The 26,500-nt window shown below is 43.6% G+C and overlaps 1 protein-coding gene across 1 annotated transcript in view; it reads right to left on the bottom strand.

The window, feature by feature from the left end:
- Positions 1 to 26,500, bottom strand: part of ANKH (ANKH inorganic pyrophosphate transport regulator) — a 508,089-nt gene that overhangs the window by 215,484 nt on the left and 266,105 nt on the right. Inside the window, exon 4 of the mRNA XM_086965246.1 lies at positions 23,338 to 23,421. Within this exon, the coding sequence (XP_086821372.1) occupies positions 23,338 to 23,421 (84 nt within the window). The remainder of the gene's footprint in view (positions 1 to 23,337; positions 23,422 to 26,500) is intronic.

Raw genomic sequence — 26,500 nt, 5'->3', positions numbered from 1 at the left:
AAAGTTACTACATTGGTAATCTTTCGAGGGCTGCACGATTTTAAAAAAAGGGGAGAGGTTGTTTACCAGGGCCTTCAACTGGAGAGATGACTCGATGTTATTTTAAACAGCTCTTTATTTAGTTTTTTTATATAGCATCTATTCCATGAGTTTTATAATAGCAAAACACAAACAGAACAAAATAACTGCATAAAATCAATTGCCCCATACATGTCAATGACCATTATTACCAAATAATCCTGAGCTATACATACAGAATCTGATACCAACCATAGCCTGGCTAGTTGCCATTGTGCTTCTGCCAAGTGCTGTCTACAATGCTCGCCGCCTCTTTGGTACACCCTACCTGATCTCCGGCTCGCAACCACTGCCGTTACCTACCCCCCTGGGCGGGAGGTGAGTCTCACCACCTTCCAAGAAATATCTTGCCAATTTTACGCTCAGTGGCAGAATGTAAAATCCCAGTCGCTCGAAAGGGAGGAGGTTGTCAGATTTCACCTGTGTTACCGTCAAGAGGGTACCCCATTCAGAGAGAGTTGTCCCCTGTCAGTCTACCTGTGAATGAGAATCATCACATTTATTTCTGCCGTGACCCACCGCACCAAATCCCTCAACCAACATGCCTTTCATTGATTTAAGGCTATGAGACATGCTTAGAGTTTTGATGTTCCTGTGTCTTTAAGTTTTTCTAGTTTGAGAATTATCTGTGTGTTATCTGCAAAGCTGTAGCAGATGAGTCCTAAACTGTTGTTAAGTTTTAGTAGTAGCTTCATGTATATATTAAAAACAGAGGTGAGAGAGTAACTTTTTTCCAGTGCAAAATGCTGCATTTTATGACATAATATGGAAGGCAGATGATGTGTTGCTGCTGTAATACTATTTTGTATCTATGGGGGTTATCTGTTCATGCTGGACCAGGGCAAAGTGAAGAGTTCAGCCCAACTGCGATGGAGCGTGGGCCAGATACAAGAGCAATGAAAGGCGCACTGAACAAAGTATCTTGATCCTAGTCACAACAGAGGAATGCGGGGTGCAACCAAACAAAGCGTTCATGTCGAACCCACAGTTAATGTGATGTTTTGATTTTCTTCACATGGTTGTGGCCATGCGCAGGTTCTTAAGATTATGCGCAGAGCCAAGAGATGTTGGTTCCGTAGACAATGCACCGGGTTTCTCCATGTAATCAAGGAGATGCATCGCTCTTTCCACACAGCAGTGGCAGCCATTCACATGCGTCGGTTCTTTAGATGAGATGCGCCCATTCTGCTCCTGCAACAGAGATAGGGATGATGCGCTTAGACGCAAATAGCACTCAAAGAGTTAATTAATCGCGCTGGACTGGGACAAAGTCAAGAGTTCAGGCCACCCAGGATGGAGCGAAGGCTGGCTACATGATACACACAGGGCCGGTTGAGCAATAGTACCTTAATCCTTGTCACAGCCTGAGATTCGTCAATGATACCCACGCAGTTTGGATGTGGCATCAGATTTAGCCACACATCCGTTCCGTTGAGCAAAGTGCTGGTTCCAAGTGTGGCGGTTTTGAAGGCAATGTGCCGGGTTTATTCACCCTGGAAGGGCGATGTGTCGATTTTCTCCATGCAGTGGTGGCGTTCCGAAGCAGTGGTTCTGGAGGGATGCAGAGGTTTTGAGTGCGATGTGCCGATTCTGCTCCAGCAACGATGCATCAGTTAAGCTTCCCACAGACAGGAGATGCATTGGTTCAACTGGAGAAAGCACCTGGGTCCACTTCTGATGGACCAGGCGCAGGAGCCATTGGTGAGACTTTCATATCCCTGAGACTAAAAAATAGGAGGCATGTCAACACGCCCTTGGAGATCACTCTGGGTTCAAGCAGAGACCCAGTACTTATACCCAGTTGTGTCTTTGAAGTAGAGGTGACTTGAAAGAAGGGTCTTTGAAGTGCACAGAGGTAATTTCTTCCTAGCCCTGACTCCAGACTCAATACAGGGGGGTAATCAGCCCTTTGTGTGGGGACAGAACACTGCCCATTCAGGTGTACGTGCCAACTCCTCCCTCCAATCCTTACCAGGATGAGCCATCAGGATGCAGATGGGCACTCAGGAACACCTGACCTTCCTTTGTGGGTGGCTGTCTAGAGGGAATGCACAAAATCAAGATGCCTCCCTTTACAGACAGGCTGCAGGCACACAGAGCTGTAGGAGCAAGAAAATGGCAACTTTCTAAAAGTGCAAAAGAAACAATTGATGGACGGAATGCTGGACAAGGCAAGAATTCACCTGAGTCACAAGGATATGGGTAAATCCATCATTCTTTTGCTCCCCACACCACCCCAGTTTGGACTCAGCCATATGCAAATCAATTTTGACCCTGTTCTTGGTGGGAACAGTTCAGCCCGAACTGCCAAGCTAGGTCCTCCCTGGACCAGAAACAAGCACCCTGGGACCGGTTTCAGGGCATTACCTTTCATCTGCCAGGCTAGATTGAATCCAGCGGTGTAGTGAGCATGGGACTCATGTCTGGGCATACCCACCCCACTTAGGGCAACATATGCAAAAGAAACAATTGATGGACGGAATGCTGGACAATGCAAGCATTCACCCCAGTCACAAGGATATGGGTAAATCCATCATTCTTTTGCTCACCACCCCACCCCAGTTTGGACCCAGCCATATGCAAATCAATCTTGACCCTGTTCTTGGTGGGAACAGTTCAGCCCGAACTGCCAAGCCAGGTCCTCGCTGGATGAGAAACAAGCATCCAGGTACCGGTTTCAGGGCATCACCCTTTATCAGCCAGGCTAGCTTAAATCCACTGATGTAGTGAGCACGGGAAAGTGGCATTTCTAAAATAGTATGGTGAAAGTCAATTTGGCCAGCAAAGTTGATTTATCCTCACCATTCCAATGATATGAAACATGATAGATCTACTTATTTTCAATCAGGAATCATATCTTAAAAGAGTTATAGGAATTCCCAACGTTAACCTATGAGAGAAATAGGCCTCACAGTAGTAGAAAACAAATGTAGGTGTTTTTCACTACCAGCAAAACTTAAAAGTACATGTCCTAGCTTTTACTTACACAGCACCCTGCCCTATTGTCTACCTAGGGCCTACCTTAGGGGTGACGTAGGTGTAATAAAAGGGGAGTTTAAGGCTTGGCAAGGGGTTTTAAATGCCAAGTTGACATAGCTGAAATTGCAAAATAACTGCACACACAGGTTCTGTAGTGGAAGGCCTGAGACATGTTTGAAGGGCTACTGGTTTGGGTGGTACAATCAGTGCTGCAGGCCCACTAGTAGCCATTGGATCTACAAGCCCTAGGCACAGGTTGTGCACTCTACTAGGGACTTACAGATAAATGCAATAATCCAATTGTGGATAGACCAATGTAACAATGTTTAAGGGAGAACCGCATGAACTTTAGCACTGTTCAGCAGTATTGAGGTACTCAATGTCCTATGGCTAACAAAAAGAATCATTATTAACAACAGGGGGTACCCGGTAAACCAAGAGGCATCTGGGTGAATACAAGCTAATTAAGGAAAAGAGGATGCCAACGGTATTTTCTTAAGGAAGGTTATTTATCAAGACAAATTCGACTAATTATCTGTCTCATCACATCATAAATTGTATAGTATCTATCTATCATCAAATGTAACGTTCATCTAATGGCTATTACCAACAACTTAAAAAAAAGGGAAAAACATATACAACAAAAAATTATTTGTAATTTTCTTTTAGAAATCCTTTTTCATTTTTTACATCATAAATATAAATCAGCACACCACGCAATATTTAACAAAAAAGAATCAGCAAAAAGAGGAGGTAAGCAGGTAAATAGTCTGGGGGAAGACCACCCTAAGGCTGACAGGTCTAAAAATGTCAAAGGACTAAAATGCAAAAAATCACTAACTATTCCCAATCCAGGAATCACATTCCAGACTGGCACCAGGTTTAATAACTGGAAGAAAATCACTAGTGGCACTACCTTCTTCAGTCAAGCAGCAAAACTATAGAGTTCCATATCTGCAAAGATCAGAGCCTATGACAATCACTTAGAGTTCAGAAGAATGAGTGAGACCTGTTATTCCCAATGTGATCAAACAGACAATCTAAATAATCTCTAAAACTAGCCTCTCTCACTACAGCCAGATGTCCCTACATCACTCACTAAGATTTAGGAAGAACAAATTGGCAATATCCCTTTATAATCAACCCTATACTAATCACAGAAAATCACAACCCCCCCCTAAAAAAAACCATGCCAAGCATATATCTGTCTCAAACAAATATGAACGATGCAAATCCCAGAATTTGCCCAAATCTCCATATTTTAAGAGCGAAACCTAAAGAAACAGCAGCCAGTTCAACATCATGAAAAGCCAATGGAACAGCCAAAGATCCAACAACATATATCACCTGCCCAAAGCTAACCACTGTCAACCTTTCTTTTCTACTTCTTATACATCCTCAGATTGCAACCTATCTCAAAAAGCCTAACACCACCATATTACTAAAACAGTGCATGCAAATTTACCTTGATTTTTCCTTCCAATTGAATGAGCCTCTCCTTACACTCCATCCTCTGCATACCTTTGCTGCTTCCGAATGTAGGCTACAACGTTACATACCTGCATCTCTACTATATTCCTGCAAACATATCTATCTCCACAATATACAAACACTTCCTGGAGCAAAGAATTTGGAGTCAAGTCCCATAACTACGTATCAGGAGGTGCCAGTTTTACCGGGGATACGTGTTAGGAAGAAAAGCAGGGGTCACCCAGAGCAGGTCTACAGTGTCTGCCTGTCTGTGGATAGCAGGGCCCGACAAGAGTTTTCCCCATTCAGTCATGACAGAACCCAAAACAGCCGCATTGAATGGAAGTTACGGCTCTGCCACTGAGAACGAGGTTTACATGATGTTGGACTTGGCCCTTTTTGCAGGGTTTACCTTCAGAGTTTGCTTTCTGCTGCTGAACCTATTATTTTGGGTATTAGGATTCTATGCACTTTTTCCCAGCTGATCAGTAGTAAAGTGCCTGTACTGACTCTTCAAAACATGGTACAACTGACCCTATTCCGACTACCCCTAGTGAATGACACTAAATGCACCCAGGGCATCTAAACTAAATGATACTAGAGGGCCTGCAGCACTCAATGTGACACCAACTAAAGTAGCACTGTAAAACTTGTCTCAGGTCTGCAATTGCAGTATGTAGTAAAGGAAGATACACAGTCCAGCTGTATAGTTAGATAATCCTTTATTGTAGCTCTCTTCTAGGATAGATGAGTAGGAGAAGATAGGAAGTACAGATGTAACCCCACCAGGAGCAAGCTCCAAGCAGCTCAGCCTGAGTTGACTAACTGACACTGTGGGCCAGAGAGACAGCCAGGCATTCTATGATGTCATGTCATGGACATTCTATTCAGTGGAAAACAATAGAGTAGTAATTTACTACACATCCTCCTCCCTTAGGGAATGACAGCAGAATAGAGAGAAAGATAGGCAAGATACCTCAAATATAACATTTGCATGAGAGCACAAAATGAGATACACAAATCTAATACGTAAGCGCACCTGTAACTTCGTTTGAAATCTTGTTTATTTTGTATTTTTCGCCGCTTTTAAAACACTCTGCTAGCCATTTACTCGCTCTCACTGGTAGCGCTCCTGCACTTCCGCCGCACCCTGGTCCACCGCAGGTTTTACCTGATTGTTGTGGAGGGTGTTGGCGGTCTCCTTACTTCCGGTTGGGGGCGGAGACAGGAGATCAGCGTGATAGGTGGGCAGTACTTAGGCAGCACACCAGGCCCGCAGTACAGAGGATGCGTGCAACAGAAGCCACGTCTGTAAGCGCACCTGTAACTTCGTTCTAAAATCTTGTTTATTTTGTATTTTTCGCCGCTTTTAAAACACTCTGCTAGCCATTTACCTGCTCTCGTTGGTAGCGCTCCTGCACTTCCGCCGCACCCTGGTCCACCTCAGGTTTTACCTGATTGTTGTGGAGGGTGTTGGCGGTCTACTTACCTCCGGTTGGGGGCGGAGACAGGAGATCAGCGCGATAGGTGGGCAGTACTTAGGCAGCATGCCAGTTCCTACGCGCAGCGGGCGCGCCACAGGCGCGCCAAAGGCGTGCTAAAGTCTGCGCTCGTCCGCGCCCGACCGAGACCAGGGGCCACGAACCCTGGCAGTTTTTCGAATGGTATTCTTACTTGCAGTGCCCAGACATTGCGTGGCATGATAGGAGGCTCTGGCATCAACTGCCGACACTCACTAGATATTGCCAATAGCCCCTCCGGCTGCTCCCATTGTAATTTAAAGTTTCATCAAGACAGCGAGAAGGTACCTTTTTGCGGCCTTCCCTTAAAATTTTACTTATTGAACTGTTGCTCCCTACCTAAACACTCAATTGAACCTGCTCTCTTAATAGAAGACCTTAAACCTGATGTATTATTTCTCACTGAGACCTGGCTACAGGATGAAGCAGACCCAGCTGTCACTCAAACTCTGCCATCTGGTTACATGATACAAAGAGCAGATTGCAAAAACGGTAGAGGGGGATGGCTAGCGATAATTTTCAGAGATAATTTCTGCTGCCGGCTTTCTATTTAAGGGCTGCCAGACTGTGAAAATATGAACTTTTCCTTAGAATTTTTGCCTACTAGCACTTTCTCTGGCTTACTGCTCTTCCGCCCCCCAGGACCCGTAGGACAATTTCTCAGTGCACTCCCGACTCTTGTCGCTAATCTAGCTCTTTCCCCAGCTAACTACACGATTCTGGGGGATCTTAATATCCATCTCGATGACCCCTTCGATAACATGGCCAAAGAGCTTCTATCTAGCTTATCAGCACTTTAAATTATTCAGAAAGGCTTCGCACCCACATATATAAAAGGTCATCTTCTGGATCCTATGCTTAGCAAAATGCACCAAAATATTCTGGTTGATACTCCCATTCCCCTCCCTTGGATCGACCATTCATTGATTTCTTTAACCTGGGAAACTGTCGCTATCAGCCCTTCTGAGAGCACCTCTAGGATACAAGAAAGGAAATGGTCAAATCTTTCTGCTAGTCAATGGTCTAATCTCCTGGAGAATACCACACTGTCCACTAGCTCCAATCCAGAGAGAGCAAATAACAACTTCAACCTCTGAATTCAAAGCTCTTTGGACACGATAGCTCCCAAAAGATTTCTCCACAAAAAATCCACTCCAAAAACAGCACCCTAGTTCTCTGCCAAACTAAGGGAGCTCAAACAATCCTGTAGGAAATTAGAAAGGAGCTGGAGATTGAACCCAATAGAAGAGAGGAAAACAGCCTATAGAAAGGCAATTAGGAAATACAAGTCAGAAATTAAAATGGCCCAGTCCTCCTTCTACGAGGAGAAGATCAGTGCAGCTGCAGACTCTCCTAAAGAGATCTTTAGCATTGCCAAATCCCTGGTTACCATACCTAAAAAAAAAACAACCCAGAGGATGCTCCTGCTCGATGTAACAATCTAGCTCAATATTTCCACCAAAAAACCCACCTGATTGGCCAATCCTTTTCTTCCTCTGAGAGCGTCTCTATCGAGTCCAACACCAGGAGTTCTTCTCCCAACCTACTATGCTCTCTAGCAGAGTTCTCTTTACTAGATGAGGTTTCCCTAAAAACACTTTTTCCCAAAGTTACCTCGGGCTCACCTTGAGAACCCAGCCCCCCACAAAACCTTTCCTTAGTTGCTAATGCTATATGCCCAGTAATCTTGGTTATTTTAAATGCCTCCATCTCCTCAAGCACGGTTCCCCTTGCCTGGAAATGTGCACAGGTAAGGGCCCTCCTGAAAAAACCTAGTCTGGATCCTTCTAACTTGGCCAATTATCGTCCCATTTCTCTCCTCCCCTGGTTAAGCAAGCTGATTGAGAGACACATAAATTCCATACTAGGACAGTATCTAGAGTCCAACAACTTGCTACATGTCTCACAAACAGGCTTTCGCCCTCGATTAGGGACAGAGACGGCCCTTCTGGCAGTAACCGAAGAGGCACGGAGGCTTTTCGATCAGGGCGGCTCAGCAGCCATTATTCTTCTAGATCTCAGTGCCGCTTTCGACACTGTTGATCATAATATCCTGCTGAAGCGACTAAAAAGTCTGGGAGTGACCCATTCGGCACTCTCCTGGCTACAGTCCTTCCACAAAGACCGGTTCTTTCAGGTCTTCGAGGGCACTGCCTCTTCCAACCGTTGGCCGCTCAGCTGTGGGGTTCCTCAGGGGCCTTCCCTGAGCCCCACACTTTTTAACACCTATATGGCGCCCTTAGCAGAGGTGGTCCTCCCATTCGGTATACAGATTATAACGTATACAGATGATACCCAACTGGTGGTGTCACTGAACCATCCAGAGGGTTCATCCAGCTCTCTAGGAAGTTGCCTGGAAGCAGTAGCCGAATGGATGAATCTGTCTCATCTCAAACTAAATGGGGACAAGACTGAGCTGATGTTTCTGGGAAAACCGCCATCTCCCCTGTCGGCTCATCTATGGCCAACTTGCCTCAGCCTAATACCTGCTCCAAAGCAGCAGATTAAGAGCCTCGGCATGTGGCTGGACAGCTCTCTCTGCTTTGGCTTTCAAGCTGTCAAGCTTGCTGCTGCTTGCTTTGGTCTGCTGAGGATGCTAAGAAAGGTTCTTCCCCTGCTTCCCTTCAAGGCGAGAAGGATTATGGTGCAAGCTCTCATACTTTCCCGCCTTGACTACAGGAATGCGCTGTAGCTGGGTGCCCCGCAAGCAACAATGCAAAAACTTCAAGTAATCCAGAACTGCGCGGCGCGTCTACTGCTCCAAATTCCCCGGAGACAATCTACAAAATCTGCTCTGAGGACTCTGCACTGGCTCCCTATCAGGGCCAGGATTCAGTTCAAGGCCATGTGCCTGGCTCACAGAGCCATGTGGAAATCGGATCCGGCCATTTTGCATTCCCTGGTCACCCCTTATCAACCCTCTAGAAATCTTCGTTCCAGCTCAGCTTTCCTCGCCACGTTCAGGAAAGTCCGTCGTTCTAAGCGGGATGGACGCTCTTTCTCCCTGAATGCCTAAAACCTTTGGAACTCTCTCCCCTCCACTCTACGTGGCGAACCAAACATGCTGGCCTTTCGCAAACTTCTTAAAACTCACCTGTTTTTTTCTGTGCGGTCCTTAAGCGCTACGAGGCCTCAGGGTAGTTATGCGCTATATAAATATAATTTAAAAAAAATAATAATAATAATGTACGACATGAGGTATCATTAGCATGAGCAGAAATACAATAAGATACTAAATTTTAGATGAACAGAAATACAACTAAATGTTACTACTACATGCCTCATCCCCCTCCCTTAGCTAAACAGCATGGTTTAGAAGAATAAAGACTAATGCAGCAAAGAAAAGTGGTCACACTCAAAACCTCCCCATACATGGGTACACCACAGGGTTAGCACCCTGGTAAAAAAAAAAATGAGTGTAGACACAGACCCTTGGGAGAAATACCACATTCCCAATCAAAAGATACAACAAGGGTAAAATTCACTCTATTCAACAGGAAGAGTGTAAGCCCCCATAACAAAATTCACCAGAGAAAAGTTCCCATGATAAAAGCATGCTGACACTGAAAAATATGATAAGGCTCCTCACTCAAAGTCCTACCAACATGAAACCCTTGCCCATAAATTCCAAGCAGGTAGACTTCAACGGAAGCAGAGTGTCAAAATGAAAAGATGTTTAAACAATCGCCACCAAAAATAGGGAACAACGCAGGGTACTAACCCTTTAAAATAACACAACCTTCCCTAAGAAGGGTACACCGCAGGATAGTCATCCTGGGAACTAAAATGGGGCATTGACTACCCACAAACACAAAACCTCCCCTGAATAGGTTACACCGCAGGATAGTCATCCTGAGAACTAAAATGGGACATTGACTACCCACAAAAACACAACCTCCCCTAAATAGGGTACACCGCAGGATAATCACCCTGGGAACTGAAATGGGAAATTGACTACCCACAAACACTACCACCTCCCCAAAGCAGGGTACACCTCAGGAAATTCACCCTAGGAACTGATATGGAGCAAGTACTACCCACAAACACACAACCTCCCCTAAATAGGGTACACCACAGGATAGTCACCCTGGGAACTGAAATGGGTCATTGACTACCCACAAGCACACAACCTCCCCTAAATAGGGTACACCGCAGGATAATCACCTTGGAAAACCAAGACCACAACATCCCCTACATAGGGTACACCATAAGGTACAACATCACCCTAGGAAACAGAAATGGGCATTGACTACCCACGAGCACACAACCTCCCCAAAGAAGGGTACACCATAGGGTTAAAAGATGTCGCCCGATTAAACCAAACTGCCCATGACATGGTACAATACAAAATAGACAAAATACTAGTCACCTTAGAGAGAGTTCCATGTAATTCAACTGTGGGTCAATGCAGCCACCACAGCTCCCAGACACTTTCCGTAAGAATACCACAAATTTTCTAGAAGAAAAAGACACACAGTGTCTTCAACACTGAATTGAAACTCAATCTCTCCGTAAAATACACAATAGGGAAAACACTCCAACAACCTCCCCAAAGATAGAGCAACCAGGACAAGAGACTATACCCAAACATGCGCCCACACAAAACATTCACTGAGATGTTGAACACTTCAAAAATAAATAAATAAAAAACTTGGGCTCCGGTGAGCGATCTCTCACCTGGGGTCTCCGTGCACAGCTCCTTGCAGTCGCCACTGAATTTCGCAACAAAAGTGAAATATCAGGTAGTCTATCAGGAGAGTCAAGAGTTCCGTTGTTCTGCTCTCTCTCCAGTCGATACTTGTCATGTTTAACCAGTCGCCCAGACTGTCAAAAACCTGAAGAAAATGTGGCACCGCGCATGCAGGACAAACTCTTGCAGGCCAGGAAGCAGACAGCACCACGTTTGCCGTAACTTCTTTGCTGTGATTGCCAAACCTAAGAAAACACAGCGTACATGTCCGGCAATCGTTGTTAAGAAAATAACATGAACCGGGACCAAATTCAAAATGGTGGCACGCCTCCAGACGCTGCGCCGGGTGGCTCATGGCGCGCTGCTGCTTGTAGACGTCACTGGACAGCTGAGAGACTTCGAATTGAAAAACGTCATCCAGAAACGTCACTAAGGATTCACCCTGCCTTCGCACTGAAAAACAGTGAGATCCGCGTGCATGGGCTTTGAAATCAAACACAGCGCTGCCGTTTGCCAATGTGAAATGTCCACTTTAGGAGATGAATCGCTAATTGTAAAAAATAAAGCGCACCCTCTCACTCAAAAAGATGCTACCCATGCAGTATAGGAAAGTTCCTAAAGTCCGTTAAACGCTGCCAATGACACTGCACCACACCAAATGGCAATATAATAAGCTTTGTTTGTGAGGGAAAATAACATTAGGTCCTTCTTTTCCCCAAAATAAACCACTGCTGTTGAAGTGGACGATCAGACGCTGTTGAAAAACACTGCCATACACTGCCAGAAACACATTAGAACACAAGCAGATCAGCAATTCACTGAGGAGGCAGGCAAAGCGTGAGGTATGGTCACAAGTCTTTCTAGCAGATAGGGGCTTAAAAAAAACAGGAGAACACCACAAAGTGTACACACCTGTTGCGCCTATTATTATTATTATTATTATTATTATTAGATACTTATATAACGCACAGCTACCTCCAACGGAAGTGTTCCAGCGCAATTTCCTAGAAAAAAAACGGTATACTCATACGGGCACATGCATCAAGCGATTTTGGAATCGCAAACGGTGCGAATCGCAAAATTCGGCTGTTTGCGATTCCAAAATACTTTTTGGGATGCATCATTCATTTGTCATTTATCGCAATTTAAGAAATCACAATTTTTTGCGATTTCTCAAATTGCGATAGCATTTAAGAAATCGCAAATTTTGCGATTTCTTAAATGCTATGCATGATTTTTTTTTTGCGAATTCGCAATTTTGAAGGGAAAAATTACCATGAAGTACACCTTCATGGTAATTTGCGAAAAGTTTCAAAAATGCAAATAAATGCATTTTTGAAACTTACATTTTACACACACACATGCCCTTGGGACATGTGTGTGAGTAAAATGTACTTACGTGACATTTCAGGGGTGCAGGGGGGTCCTTTGGACCCCCCAGGCACCCTTGAAATTGCATTCTTATTTTGCGAATCCTTAATTGCGAATTCGCAAAATGAGAATGCCTTCCCATTGATTCCTATGGGCCTCTAGGCCCATAGGAATCAATGTAAAGCGATTCCTTATTTGCGATTCGCAAAAAAGGAATCACAAATAAGGAAAATTAAGAAATCGCTAAAACTTTTGTGATTTCTTGATGCATAGGAATTTGCGATTCCTAAATTGCCATTCCTTAATTTTCGCAATTTAGGAATCGCAAATTCCTACAATGATGCATGTGGCGGATAATGATATAACCCAAACATGCCGAACAATTAATTCAGTCGAAACAGCCATGTTTTTAAAGCCTTTCTAAAGACAGATTCCTTTTCAATCCTTCTGAGTTCCTCCGGCATGGAATTCCATACCATGGGAACACGTACAGAGAAAGCTCGGCCTCCATTCCTACTTTTTTCAAATCTGGGAACTTTGAGAAGATTTTGACTGTTTGATCTCAAAGTTCTAGTTTGTAGGTATCACTGAATTGTAACTCTGAGATACTAAGGGCCAATATCATGCAGGGCTCGATGAGCCAATATCATGGTTTTGAAAAGAACTCTTTTCTTCATGGGCAGCCAATGAAGACTCACCAGATGGTGAGATATACTATGTTATACTATGTCTTACAGGAATATTTCAAATAATTCTGGCTTCCGCATTCTGAATAAGCTGGAGTCTTGAAATCAAGTACTCAGGTAAACCAATAAAAAGACTATGTGACGAGTGCATCGGAGATTTATTGTTAAAAAAGAGGACCTCTGTCTTTTCAGTGTTAAGCCTCAAACAGTTGTCTGACATCCATGACACGATGTCTGTTAAAATTTTTGAAGCAAGTCAGATCCCCCCTCCTTTTCCTTAAGGAGAACAACAGTTGAGTATCGTCTGCATAGTTGACTACCCTCACACCACACGTCTCAACTATTGCAGCCGAAGTGGCCAGATAAACATTAAAAAGAGTAGGGCTCAGGACAGAGCCTGGGAGGGCTCCGCACGACAGCACGACAGCCACTTGGTTTCGGAAGCCTATGAGAGGCTTGTTGCTGGAGAGACAGTTCACTTCTTCCAGGTTACCACAGACTCCTCAGTAATGGATGGCCAACGCCCAGGGTGCAGGCTGTCCAGGTGGTATGGGACACTGGTAGGGTTGGCCAGGGCATTACTTTTAAGTTTCAATTGACGTGTTGAAGGTCCTTAATATCTTTGTTTCCTTGTTTTATGGTTTGTTGGTTTCTTAGTTGGACTTTATCCTTAGTTCATGCGTAGGTTCCTCCAGTTCACAATCGTCGCCAAGTTGTAGTAAAGGAAGATACACATACCAGCTGTATATATAGATGATCCTTAATTGTGCCTCTCTTTTAGGATAGAGGAGTAGGAGAAGACGGGAAGTACAGATGTAACCCCACCAGTAGCAAGCTCCAAGCAGCTCAGCATGAGTTGAATAACTGACACTGTGGGCCAGAGAGACAACCAGGCATTCTATGATGTCATGTCATGCCATGGACATTCTATTCAGTGGAGAACAGTAGAGAAGTAATTTACTACACAGTATTAAACTGCCATTTTGACCTGTCAAAATACAACTTTTGCCAGGCCTAAACCTTCCTTTTTAATACATATATATCAATCCTGGCATAAGCCCTAACAGCTTATTAGGGAAGGGTGCAGTGTATGTAAAACATAGGACATCTGGGTTTGCGTTTTACATGCCCTGGTAGTTAAAAACTCAGAAATGTGTTTTTCACTACTATAAGGCCTTTTTCTCCCATTGGATAACATTGGGTAACCTTATTATATTTAGCCAGTGCTAACGTTTAATTGGGAGCAGGTAGAAATGTTAGTATTAGACTCAAACAAATTGTAATTTAAAATCCTCTTCAACAGTAAGGTTGCATTTTAAGTCACAATTCTCAAAATGCAACTTTTAGAAAGTTGCCATTTTCCTGTCCTAGCCATTTGTTCCTCTGCCAGTGTCCGGGGTTAGATGATTGTGATGGATCTGTTGTTGGGCTTTGTGTATTCCTCCCAGACAGTGAGAGAATAGGGGACTAGATGTGAGCCAGATGGGCCATTCTGGTAGGATGGCTGGGAGCAGAGCTGTTCCCTGTCCCACTTGCTCTTCAACTACCTTTGCCTCCAACACATCCAAAGGGACCTGACACTGGTATTTTGTCTTGAAAAGGGAAGGGAAGAACCTTCCAGATCCAGATGCTCAAGCACCTGCTTTATTTTATCCATTAGAGCTTCCTGTTGAAGCTAATTTAGTAACTATTTTAGGATGGCGCTGGCAGCTTGCCGGCGCCATCGTAAAATAGTTACACCATGCCCTTTGCTGTTCCTGTGACCAGGAGGGTCTGTCTCTTCATCTACTGCTCTGATCGGTCTCAGACCTTTTATACACACAAGAGGCATGTGAACTTGCATGGAAGCACAGCTCACTGAGGGGACCCCTGCGCCCTTCGGCGCGATTGCATAGTAACACACACATGGTCGCTGGAACTAGTTGAAGCTCAAATTCAGTGACGTATTCTTCAGCCCAAAAACAATCGTGAGCGTTGTCGAGGCTGGACAGGTGTGCTTTCTTCCCAAATATACCGTCGAAAATCAGCTGTGATGCTGGATAGAGGCCTTTGCATCCTTGACTTTCACGAGCGCAATCCCTTTGCTGTTCCTGTGACCAGGAGGGTCTGTCTCTTCATCTACTGCTCTGATCGGTCTCAGACCTTTTATACACACAAGAGGCATGTGAACTCGCATGGAAGACCACCCCCACTTTAAAAATTCGCAAATCAATCCGCGAATTCGCGAATTTGCGGATACGCGAATTCGCAAAATCCGCAAATTTGTGCATCGCGAATTTGCAAAATTCGCCCATGCCTACTCTCCACACCACTGGAGTCAAGCTATCCTGGCTGAAGACGGCTGATAGCCAGAAACCGGTCCTAGGATGCTTGATTCCGGTCCAGGAAAGACATGGCTTGGCAGTTCGGGCTGGACTGTTCCCATGAGGCACAGGGTCAAGGCTGATCTGCATATGGCCATGTCTGGAACTGGGGTGGTGTGGAGTGCAAAAAAACAATGGATTTAGGCCCTGATCTCTGTACTGGGGTGAATGTATGACATTGTTCTGCATTCTGTCCATCAACTGTTATTTTTGCATAAAATAACCCAAGTATGTGACAAGCATTGGAACTATTGTTGCTCAGGTGTGAAGTCCGTTTGTCTGAATAGCTGGCACAGGTTGTTCTATTTCAAACACCTTAACAGGGTGTACTATACACCAGCTTGTCTCTGCCAGTATGGTTTATGCGATAATTTGTGCTAACTCCAATGTGGTGAAAAGGAAGTGGGGTTCGCCCATGTAGCTTAATTTTGCCTGGGAGTGCAGAGAGTTTGGGAGGTGGTGCTGGAAGACCTTAGGGAGATAACGGGAGAACACATTGAGTTGATCTTCTTATTAGCGTTACTGGGATATGATAGGGATGTCCCTAAGGGCTCCAGGCACCTAGTGACCATTGGACTGCTTCTGGTGAGGCACAGAATATTATTGAGCTGGACTCGGGAAGCACTTCTGACGCCGAAGGACTGGCATGTTGACATGGCATAGTATAACACGGAGTCGGATTCTTATTGTGAACTTCTGCTAGTCTTCAGCCATCCGAAGGATATATGGGGGCCCTATCAGGCTTTCCTGGCTCAGCCTAGTGTGGCAGCGACTGATGGCAGAAGGGAGGGTAAGCTAGCCGGCTTGCAGTGGGTTCACACCGGCTGACGAAGAACATGAAAGTTGCTTAGCGTGCATATTGTTCAGAAGGTTGTGTAGTTTGTCGAGGCTTTGGGAATGACTGGCTGTGAATGCTGCTCCACTGTACTAGGTGGGGTACGGGGTATTTACACCCCTTGGATTATTTTTAGAAAGGTGAGACTGGGGCAGGTGCCCATGCATGATCTGGAAGAGTGTACTGAATTCCATGAAAGAGTAAAATCTATACCTGTTTGAGGTTATGATTTACTCGTTTCTTTAAGAATGTGGAACAATATTTTTCCTTGTACAAAAATTATTTTTTTCAATAAGTGTTCTTTTATTAGAAATAACAAAAGGGAAATCCATATAAAGTGTTAAATTCCCAAGTTAGGCCCATGTAGGGATGCAGCTTATTCCTTACATTGTCCTAGAAAATAAAGTTTCAGCTGTGACCTTTTGCACACACCCGCACGCATGACAATGTTGGATTAATTTCTCTGAAACAACTTTGTTTAGACATCCAGCTTCGCACAACATTATCTCGATGTCTTGAACATCATTATCACGATGCCTTGAACATAATGTACTAGGTCTCTCTACGCACTAGGTTCAAAAGTCGTCCTATCTTCTCCCACACGGCGACAGCTTAATCTACATATCCATAACATCACTAATCTAGCGCGCACACTGCGAAGGCTGCTTTTTATTATAAACAATAAGGATCCTGATAGATTGGTAGAGGAGGCACTTCTGCTGACACCAAAGGTCCCTGCCTGCTGAGAAATCACCACACACACGTCTGACATTCCGTGAGGGGTGTCCACCTCAAGACCAAGACGGGGTCCTTCACTCTCTCCCATCAGTTAATGGGGTTGGATCGACCCTAGGGGGGATTCTTGGCTCTACACCTACACACACTCTAGGTACCCTTAAAGTAGGGTTTGCATCGTAGGAGTATGTTAAATTACCATATTGCATATATGCCTGCATATATTCATTGCTTCAGCACCATGTTAGAAATGTATCTACTGTTCACTGTTTTGGTGCTTGTAATCTCCTTTATTTGCTTCTCTCTCCTAATCATTGCAGCACATGTATTTTGTGCAAGAATAACGTTGGTGCAATAAATATTATTTAAAACATCCCATTGTGTATTCTCTGTATATTTCTCTGAGAACAACTGAGCACGAGTGACTGAGCGAAAGGTTCTGTACTGTTTCCGCAATTCCTGACGAATCAGGCTTGTTATATTCAGTGGTTGCCAGAAACTGCTTGCTCCCTGGTAGGTTAGGGGAGTTTACAGTGACACTGTGAGTTATCTGGTCTATAGGCCAACATGTCTTGCGGGAGTGTCTGGAATCAGTCTTGACACCAAGCCCTTAGTTTATGTTGTCCAAACAATGCGCAGATCATATGGATCAGTAAGAACTACATGACAAAAGGTCCTCTTGTTTTCCCTAATAATATCCCCTACTTTTGTCAGGCTCCCCCAGAAGAATTCACTCACAGGAATGGCAGACTGAGATCCTGAACTTACCTTTTCTTCATTTTTTTTATCACAAAATGCGCTGTGCCACATATTCATTTCTGGCTGAGTAGTCATTTGAATTGTTTGCCCCCTGGCTAGTCCTTTGGCACTGCTGTGGGAAGTAACACCGACTTTTTTGGTGTAATATATACTTTCTCAGCATGAATTATGCACACACCAACACACACCGATGTGCGTAAACTACTTTTGTAAAAAAAAAAAAAGTGTGTATGTTCATCGAACCTGGTGGCTAATTGTGCTCTGTGGATGATATCAATGCTTAAATTCTGTGCGGGTGGTTGCAAGTTGTGGTCACAGCTGCTCATTTGTGAGGTCCTGGACTCAGTGGCAGCTGCTAAAGAACAGGTGGGGTACGGCGGAAGGGATAAAAATATTGCTTACCTGGTTAAGGCCGCTGCCTCTCCTCTGTCCTCATGACTCCTGGACGCAGGAAGCTCCAGGCTCCCCTAAGCCAATCACAACACTGTTGTCACAAGATGTCAAGCAGTGTAGTAATTGGTCTGAGCAGTCTGTTTGTCTGCTCAGGTAGTGCCTTGAAGCCTTGGGACAGTTCTCCACCTCAGCACTGGCTGTCACCCACTGTGTGTTCTCATCAGGGTCCGACTGGGACAGAAAATAAGCCCAGGAACCAGAATAAAAGTGGCCCCCTTTAGTGAAACAGAAAGCTAAAAGAGCGAACCGTTTTTGCAAATAGGGACACTTTTGAAATGGTTAATACAAGCAGTATAAGTAGCTGGTAGTCTACATGGATTTGAGCTTGCTGTGGGCAATGTTTGTTTTAATATTAGAGAAATGAACAGTAAACCCCGGCCCACCAGACCATAAAACAGGCCCACAAACTGCCCAAAAACACAGCCAACCCAACCCGTACACTAACCTATCAGATATTACGTTGGGAAGTGCCTGGTTGCCCTATATGCCCATCCGACCCTGGCCTTCATCCACTTCGTGCTCTTAACCCTGTTCAGCTTTCTCATCCTGGTCACTAGGAGCTTAAGATCTCACATAATGCAATCTCCGTTCCATACCTGCACTTCCCTATCCTATCTTCTTTAGCATGTGCTGTGAAGCATGGCGACCAGTTTAACTCTACAACGGCCAAAGCTATTGCCTGTGTCAATGCTTATTTACTCTGTAGGTTATAAACAATATTTCCATTTTAAAGGCCATATACTGATTTTGATTACACGCGGGCAATGTAACTGTACGACTAGTGAAACTGGAGCAAGAAAAGTGCACTACTGAGAAATATTCAACTACCACGTTAGAAACAGTGAAATGATTACAAATATTTACATAAGTAGCTTTCTTTGGAAAACGGCAGCCCATTTATATTTATATTATGACTCTGGGAGTGACAAAACAAATTAAGTGCAAACAGAGATTTGTGCCAACGCTCTGTCCTTGGCGACTAACCATAGAAAATAGCACAGTTTAGATCCGCTAAAATGTATTTACTCTAAAATAAGTTTTATGTCTTACTTACATAATGTAACTAAGTACACAGATTGCCAGCCACACACTCTCTTAAATCCTCTATTTTTGAGGGAACAAACCATAAGAGACTTCCTGGTTCGTTCTGGTATATCACTCAAACCCTTTTATTATTTATTTGTTTTTTGTCTTTTTTTAAGTATTGATGTATGAAAGGGACACCTTATCGTTTTGTACACCTTATATACAATTATTTACAATTCGCGATTATTTACAACACAAACACATACACATACACATAACTAGTTGTATTATACAAAGTGAATTGCTCTGATATATATACACTCAAATATTCATACTACGAAGAAAAAATCATCCGTAATTCCATAAAGACCAGAGTCAAAAGTATAAACTTGATGACAATCATAAATCAATGAACTACAGTTGAATGTAGGCAGTTCAAAAAAGGAAAAATAGACTTCAAATTAATTCATTCAGTCCATTCAACCAATAAATGGCTAATCTTTTTACGCCAACGCGTTTCGAATCCGGTATGTCAACTCTACGGATTCTCATCAGGGCTCTGTCTTAATACGGGATATCTGTTGAACCAGCAGCCGCCGGTCAAGGGTAGGGTATTAGTTCTGACTGAGTTTCTTTTCTTTTCGGGATCTTACTGGATCATGCTCGTGATCCTACGTTTCCACCAAATGGGAGTTAATTTTCAGTCTTGTATTACCCCGGCATCTAGCTCTCATTCACTTAGTTGGCTGCCAAACTAAGTGAATGAGAGCTAGATGCCGAGTCACAGCTTGTTCAAGGAAAGCGAGCGCAAATAATAAGGACTGAGGAAAGCGGTGCCCACATGGTTAGAAAGCGTTTACCGCTGCAACCGATTAGAACACGAACAGCCCAAGCGAGGAATCCCTCAGAGCAGGCTGTAATACAAGACTGAAAATTAACTCCCATTTGGTGGAAACGTAGGATCACGAGCATGATCCAGTAAGATCCCGAAAAGAAAAGAAACTCAGTCAGAACTAATACCCTACCCTTGACCGGCGGCTGCTGGTTCAACAGATATCCCGTATTAAGACAGAGCCCTGATGAGAATCCGTAGAGTTGACATACCGGATTCGAAACGCGTTGGCGTAAAAAGATTAGCCATTTATTGGTTGAATGGACTGAATGAATTAATTTGAAGTCTATTTTTCCTTTTTTGAACTGCCTACATTCAACTGTAGTTCATTGATTTATGATTGTCATCAAGTTTATACTTTTGACTCTGGTCTTTATGGAATTACGGATGATTTTTTCTTCGTAGTATGAATATTTGAGTGTATATATATCAGAGCAATTCACTTTGTATAATACAACTAGTTATGTGTATGTGTATGTGTTTGTGTTGTAAATAATCGCGAATTGTAAATAATTGTATATAAGGTGTACAAAACGATAAGGTGTCCCTTTCATACATCAATACTTAAAAAAAGACAAAAAACAAATAAATAATAAAAGGGTTTGAGTGATATACCCGAACGAACCAGGAAGTCTCTTATGGTTTGTTCCCTCAAAAATAGAGGATTTAAGTAAGTGTGTGGCTGGCAATCTGTGTACTTAGTTATATTAATGGTCCAGCTAGCCCCACGTCCCAGGACCTGACTCCCCCATTCTTCATTACTTACATAATGAGCATTGGTAAAACCAAAAGGTCTCACCTACATATGTGTAATTGCCTTTGTAATGTGTATTAGACATGTTGAACACCAGCTTGGCTGCTGTTCAGCATAGCTAAAAGTTAGTGGCATAGAGGAGAGTAGCGTGGCATACAGTAGATTAGAGTGGAGTGCTGTGAATTTGAGTGGACTGTTGTTGAGTGGAGTGTTGTAGAGTGGAGTACTGTGGAATAGAGTGGAGTGGTGTACAGTGAAGTGACAGAGTGGAGTAAAGTATGTTAGAGTGGGGTAAATTGGCGTAGACAGGCATAGAATGGAGTGGAGTAAAGTGTAGTAGAGCAGAACAAAGTGTTGTAGAATGAAGTGCAGTGGGTTAGAGTGTTGTAGAGTGGAAGGGGATAGAGTAGAGGGGCAAGGAGTGGAGTGGAGCAGCGCGGAGTAGAGTGGAGTGCCATGTCGTAGAGTGGAGTGGAGTAGAGTAGAGTTGCATAGGAGTGTAGTGGTGGAGCATGGAGTGGTGAAGAGTGGAGTAGAGTGTCAGAGTGGAGTGATGTAGAGTCAATGTGCGTGGAGTGGCGTAGCATAGAATAAGCTAAAGTGTCATAGAGTGGTGTAAATTATCGTAGAGAGGAGTAAAGTGGAGAGGAGTGCTGCAGAGTGGAGTTGAGAGGAGAGGGACAGCATAGAGTGTAGAAAAGTGTCATAGAGTGGAGTGACGTAGCGTAAAGTGGCTTAGAGTGGAATAAAGAGGCGTAGAGTGCCATAAATCGGATTGGGGTAGAGTGTTGTAGAATGGAGTGTCAAAGAGCGGAGGAGAGTGTCATGAGTGCCATGGAGTGGTGTGTTGCAGAGTAGACTATCATAGAGTGGAACAGAATGTTGAGGTGGTTTGTAGAGTGGAGGGTCGTAGAGTGGAGGGTCGAGGAGTGTCGTAGAGTGGAGTGGAATAGAGTGGAGTAGAGTGGAGTGATGTAGAGTGGCGTAGAGTGGACTGGAGTAGAGTGTCATAGAGAGGAGTGGAGGAGAGTGGAGTAGAGTGACCTGAAGTGAAATGGCATAGAGTGGCGCAGAATGGCGTGGCACAGAGTGCAGTAGAGTGCTGTAGAGTAGAATAAAGTAGAGTGTAGTAGAGTTAGAGGATCATAGACAGGAGTTGCATAGAACAGAGTGGCGTAGAGTGGAGCATAGACTGGATTGGAATGTCGTACAGTGTTGTGTTGTAGAGTGTCATGCCATACAGAGGAGGGGTGCAGAGTGGAAGGGTCACAGAGTAGAGGGGAGTGGTGGAGAGTGGAGTATAGTGCGTGGAGTGGGGTAGAGTGCCATAGAGTGGAGTGATCTTGAATGGAGGGCCGGAGAGTGTTGAAGCAGAAAGTGGAGCAAAGTGTTGTAGAGTGGAGTGCCATAGAGAAGAGTGGAGTGACATATAGTGAAGTGCAGAGCAGTGGAGTGGCAAGGCATAGAGTGGAGGAAAGTGTCATCGAGTAGAGTTGTGTAGACTGGAGTACAGTAGCATAGAGTGTTGTAGAGTGGAGTGGCGTAGAGTGCCATTGAGTGTTGTAGAGTGAAGTGTTTTATAGTGGCATAGAGTGAAGTAGAGTCTTATAGAGCAGAGTGGCATAAAGTGGAGTAGAGTATCATACGGTGTCATAGAGTAGCGTAGAGTGGAATGGAGTAGAGTGTCAGAGTGGAGTATCGTGGAGTGGAATGTAGCGGAGTAAAGTGGAGAGTGTTGGTGAAGTGTAGTAGAGTGTCATAGAGTGGAGTGGCGAAGGAGGAGTAGCGTAGAGTGGCGTAGAGTGGATTGGTGTAAAGTGGAGAAGTGTAGAGTACTGTGGAATAGAGTAGAGAGGTGTAGAGTGGTGTTGTAGAGTGAAGTGGAGTAGAGTGGCATAGAGAAGTGTAGTGTACAAGGTGCAGAGTCGAGTAGAGTGTTTTAAAATGTAGTGGCTTTGAATGGCATGGTGTGTTGTAGAGTGGAGTGGTGGAAAGTGTCATACAGTGGAGTGGCGTAGAGTGGAGAGGCGCTGCATAGTTAGGAGTAGAGTGCTGTAGTGTATTGAGGAGTAGAGTGCCTCTGCATCTCTCTTGACTATCCACATTCAGGTCTCTGTAGATCCCTGCAGCCACCAATTACTAACATTCCACAACTGCCTCTCTCTGTGCTGATATATTCATCATACGCTCCCCTGCTGACTGCTATCCACACCTCCCCTACACTATAGGCGTTCAAAATTGCTTATCCCTTGCTCAATGCATAACCAATACCCAATTCTTCCCTTATCCAAATGCAACTAGTTACCTTCCCTTACAACTTAAGTTGGTTGTTTGGTCCTTGCCACTTAAGTTGGTTGGTTTCCCCTTGCCACTTAAGTTGACAACTAGTCCTTTTTCCGTCAGCCCTTCCATCAACACGTTATGTGTCCATTTTACAAGGCTTAAGTCAGATGTGATAATACTTAACTATTAGAATTAAAAGTGGCACATCCAACAGTTTGTTGCACTTTTTTATAAGAAAGACAATTTAATTGAAGCAGCTAACCAATCTGTGGCGGCCCTTCACTGTATTTCTGACTGTGACGTCAAGGGAATAAATATTACAATACAAATTCCTTGAGGAAAGAACACCATCCATCTGGTGGAACACAAAGATTCATGTCCTGTGGGTGTCACTGAACACCCACGCTGACCTGCTGCGCCTCCCTCCCACTGGTTGACCTTACCTGTGCTATGACATCAGTGATGGACGCGCAACCCACCAGGAAACTGTACTTGTGCTTGAGCAGGATGCCGGCATGCGTCCACGCCTGAAAGAAATAGACATTTGAGGGTAAGAACAAATTTGAAATGTTGTAATTTGGAATTGTATTTATATAGCGCTTACTACCCTTGACGAGGGGTTGATGCTATTTTTGACGAGTAGCACGCCAATCCGGGACCCAAAAGGATTATTGGGGGATTAGTATAGGGAAATATGAGTTAATGTAAGTGGTGGCCATGTGAGCCTGTTAGTTGGATGACGTTCTTTATTTATTTTTATTTTTTTTGATTTATATTTTTTATTAAAATATAAAAAAAATATACATGACAGCGTTTGTATATACAGTACATAATGTGATGAGCTTCGCCGTTATGTTCACGGAGAGAAAGAGAGAAAAAAGAAGAAAAGAGAGAAGAAATGACGTTCTTTATGATGCCATTTGTGTCCTCCTTCCAGCAGCGTGCTGTACATAAAGTTCGAAAAAGAAATATCAATGCCGCGCAAGGAACTGACCAAATGCATTCGATTCAACTTTTGAAGCACTTTCGTAAATTGATCAATATAACGTTGATAAAATGTTTATTTGAGAAGCGCGCAAGCTGTTATTTCAATTTCATGCTGCTGTTAAAACGTGCATACACTACATTCCATATATTTTGTTTTTGCTTTTTCAATGAATCAAAAGTTTCAATTAGAAACAAACTAACCATGTGTCCACTGCTTAGTTCACTTAAACATCCTCTATCCAGAGTAACATGACAGACGCATTAATCATCCCCAAGAAACCTAAATCTGCAACAAGTGTGTTTTTTCGGTGGTGGGTGATGTTAGTAGTTGACACATTTTTCATTTGTTCAGAGCACAAAAGTATTTGTTTTGGTGGGTGGTTTGTATTAGTCGGGGGCGAACTTTAAATTCTGCGTACATAATTCTGTTAATTTCATGCATTTCTCGTTACACCTCACACAATGAAGTCACTACACCACACTGAATGAAAATAGTTTTTATATAGCACACTACTGATCGGGGGCGTCTAGGTGCTGCCAACTGCCAAAAAGAAAATATGGACTAAAAAGGGGTTAAAAAGAAATGTATTGCTTAAAAAGCCAGGTCTTCAGGGCTTTCGTAAGAGGGTGAAGAACTGTACAATTCTTTAGAGAAAGAGGAACAGAATTCCATATTTTTGCTGCACAGTAAATAAAAATCCTGCCTCCCCGACTAGATATCTATATTTTAGGAACAGTCATATTAAAGGCTGAGGCAGACTGCAAAGTTCTAGAATGACGGTATCTGTTAAATTTTTGTTTCAAATATTCTGGGCCTAGGCCATTCAGAGCTTTAACCCCTTCGAGGCTGATGACGAGCTGGGCTCGTCATGGCGTAGCCCGCTCGCACGCTGATGACGAGCCCAGCTCTAGCTAGAGAGTCGGATGATACTTAGCAAGTCTCAGGCTCGCATGCAAGACTTGTAATTTATTTATTATTTTTTCTGTAAATTAACATATAATCAATCCACAGTAGTCTAATTTTTACAGCTCAAGTGCAGTACCACCAATTTCTGCATATCTTGAGGAAGAAATGGAAACATTTTCCTCAAAATTTATAGATAGAACAATGAGGATGTCAGTGCATTAACGTTTACGTCAAAGAACAATTTGTCATGAAAGATAATACCCAAGTTTCTAGCTTTAGAAACCGGTTTAGTTAGTGCTCCCAATTCCTGTGGCCACCAAGTAGGTGACCAAAATGAGATATTGCTACCCAACAGGAGCACCTCGGTTTTACCAGGCCTTTGCATAATCACGCACAAGTCTCAATAACAATTTACAGCAAAAACACCATTCGTGGTAAAAATGTACCACAATGGACCAACAGAACGGTATAAGCTGTTATTTGCTGTGCTTTGGGTTTTTTGCACAATTGTTTTAGAGCGAAATACATTCTCACATCAAAAATAGACAAAAGGGCACATTTGGCCCTAAAATATTGCGTTAAATGACGGATTTTCATTTTGCATAATCTCTCATAGTGTTGTAGAAATGTTGTGTAAAAGCAAATTTTGTGAATTTAACACACCCCTAATCTATACATGACACCATGGATGACATGATTTTAATTCTTTAGCCATGTACCATCGATGGGTTCCATTATAAGGGCCCGATTCACAGACCTAACTTAAGACAAAATCCTAAACTTACTACCATTTTGGTATTCACAGAAGGCACTTACTCATTTTGGTATTCAAAGAAGGCACTAGCGGGCACATGCATCAATATTGCATTTTGTGATTCCTTAATTGCGAAAAATAAGGAATCGCAATTAAGAATTGCAAACTGCAATGTATCAAGAAATCGCTATTAAAATAGCGATTTCTTAAAATTCCTTAATTGCGATTCTCTAATTGAGAATCGCAATTAAGGAATACCTCCCTATTCATTCCTATGGGCCTAGAGGCCCATAGGAATGAATAGAAAGACATTCTTAATTTGCAATTCACCATTAGAAATTCGCAAATTAAGAATGCAATTTCAAGGGTGCACCCTGTTGCACCCCTGAAATCTGCTTAGAAGTACATTTTGCACACTCACATACCCCAAGGGCATGTGTGTGTGTAAAATGGAACTTTTGAAAAATGCACTTTAGTGCATTTTTCAAAGTTTTCGCAAAACTTTCAAAGGCTTTCCTGCTCCTTATTGTGTTTGTACCTCTCTAGGAGTAAACTGGCAGTAGTACATGCTCCCATAGGAAAACAGGAGGTGGTGTTAATCCCTCTACCCCGTTGCATGCATCTCAAGGTGGAGGGATTGGCCCCCTCGGCCCCCAACCAGAGGGCGTGCACTCAAGGGGGCCCTTCTAGGGGCCCACAAACACGCTTTCTGACAGGGTTTCCATGTTGGAAAGGCCGGCATGGCAACCCTACTGGAAACCGCAATTCGTAGTCCAAAGGGCGGAAAGACCGCTCTTTGGGATTACTGGCAGACCTCTAACAGGCTGACGGGCTCCTTGAGCCTATCAGCAGCCAGCCAGAATAACCAGCCGGTTTCATTTCCGAGCTGCTGATTCATAATCAGCCGGTTGGAATTGAAACCGGCGATGGCGGATTTCTAGATCTGACCATTATGCTT

Source organism: Lissotriton vulgaris, chromosome 4_1 (genome assembly GCF_964263255.1).
Source record: "Lissotriton vulgaris chromosome 4_1, aLisVul1.2, whole genome shotgun sequence".
Lineage (NCBI taxonomy): Eukaryota > Metazoa > Chordata > Amphibia > Caudata > Salamandridae > Lissotriton > Lissotriton vulgaris.
The sequence above is the reverse complement of the archived record's forward strand: the minus strand, read 5'-3'. Positions and strand labels throughout refer to the sequence as shown.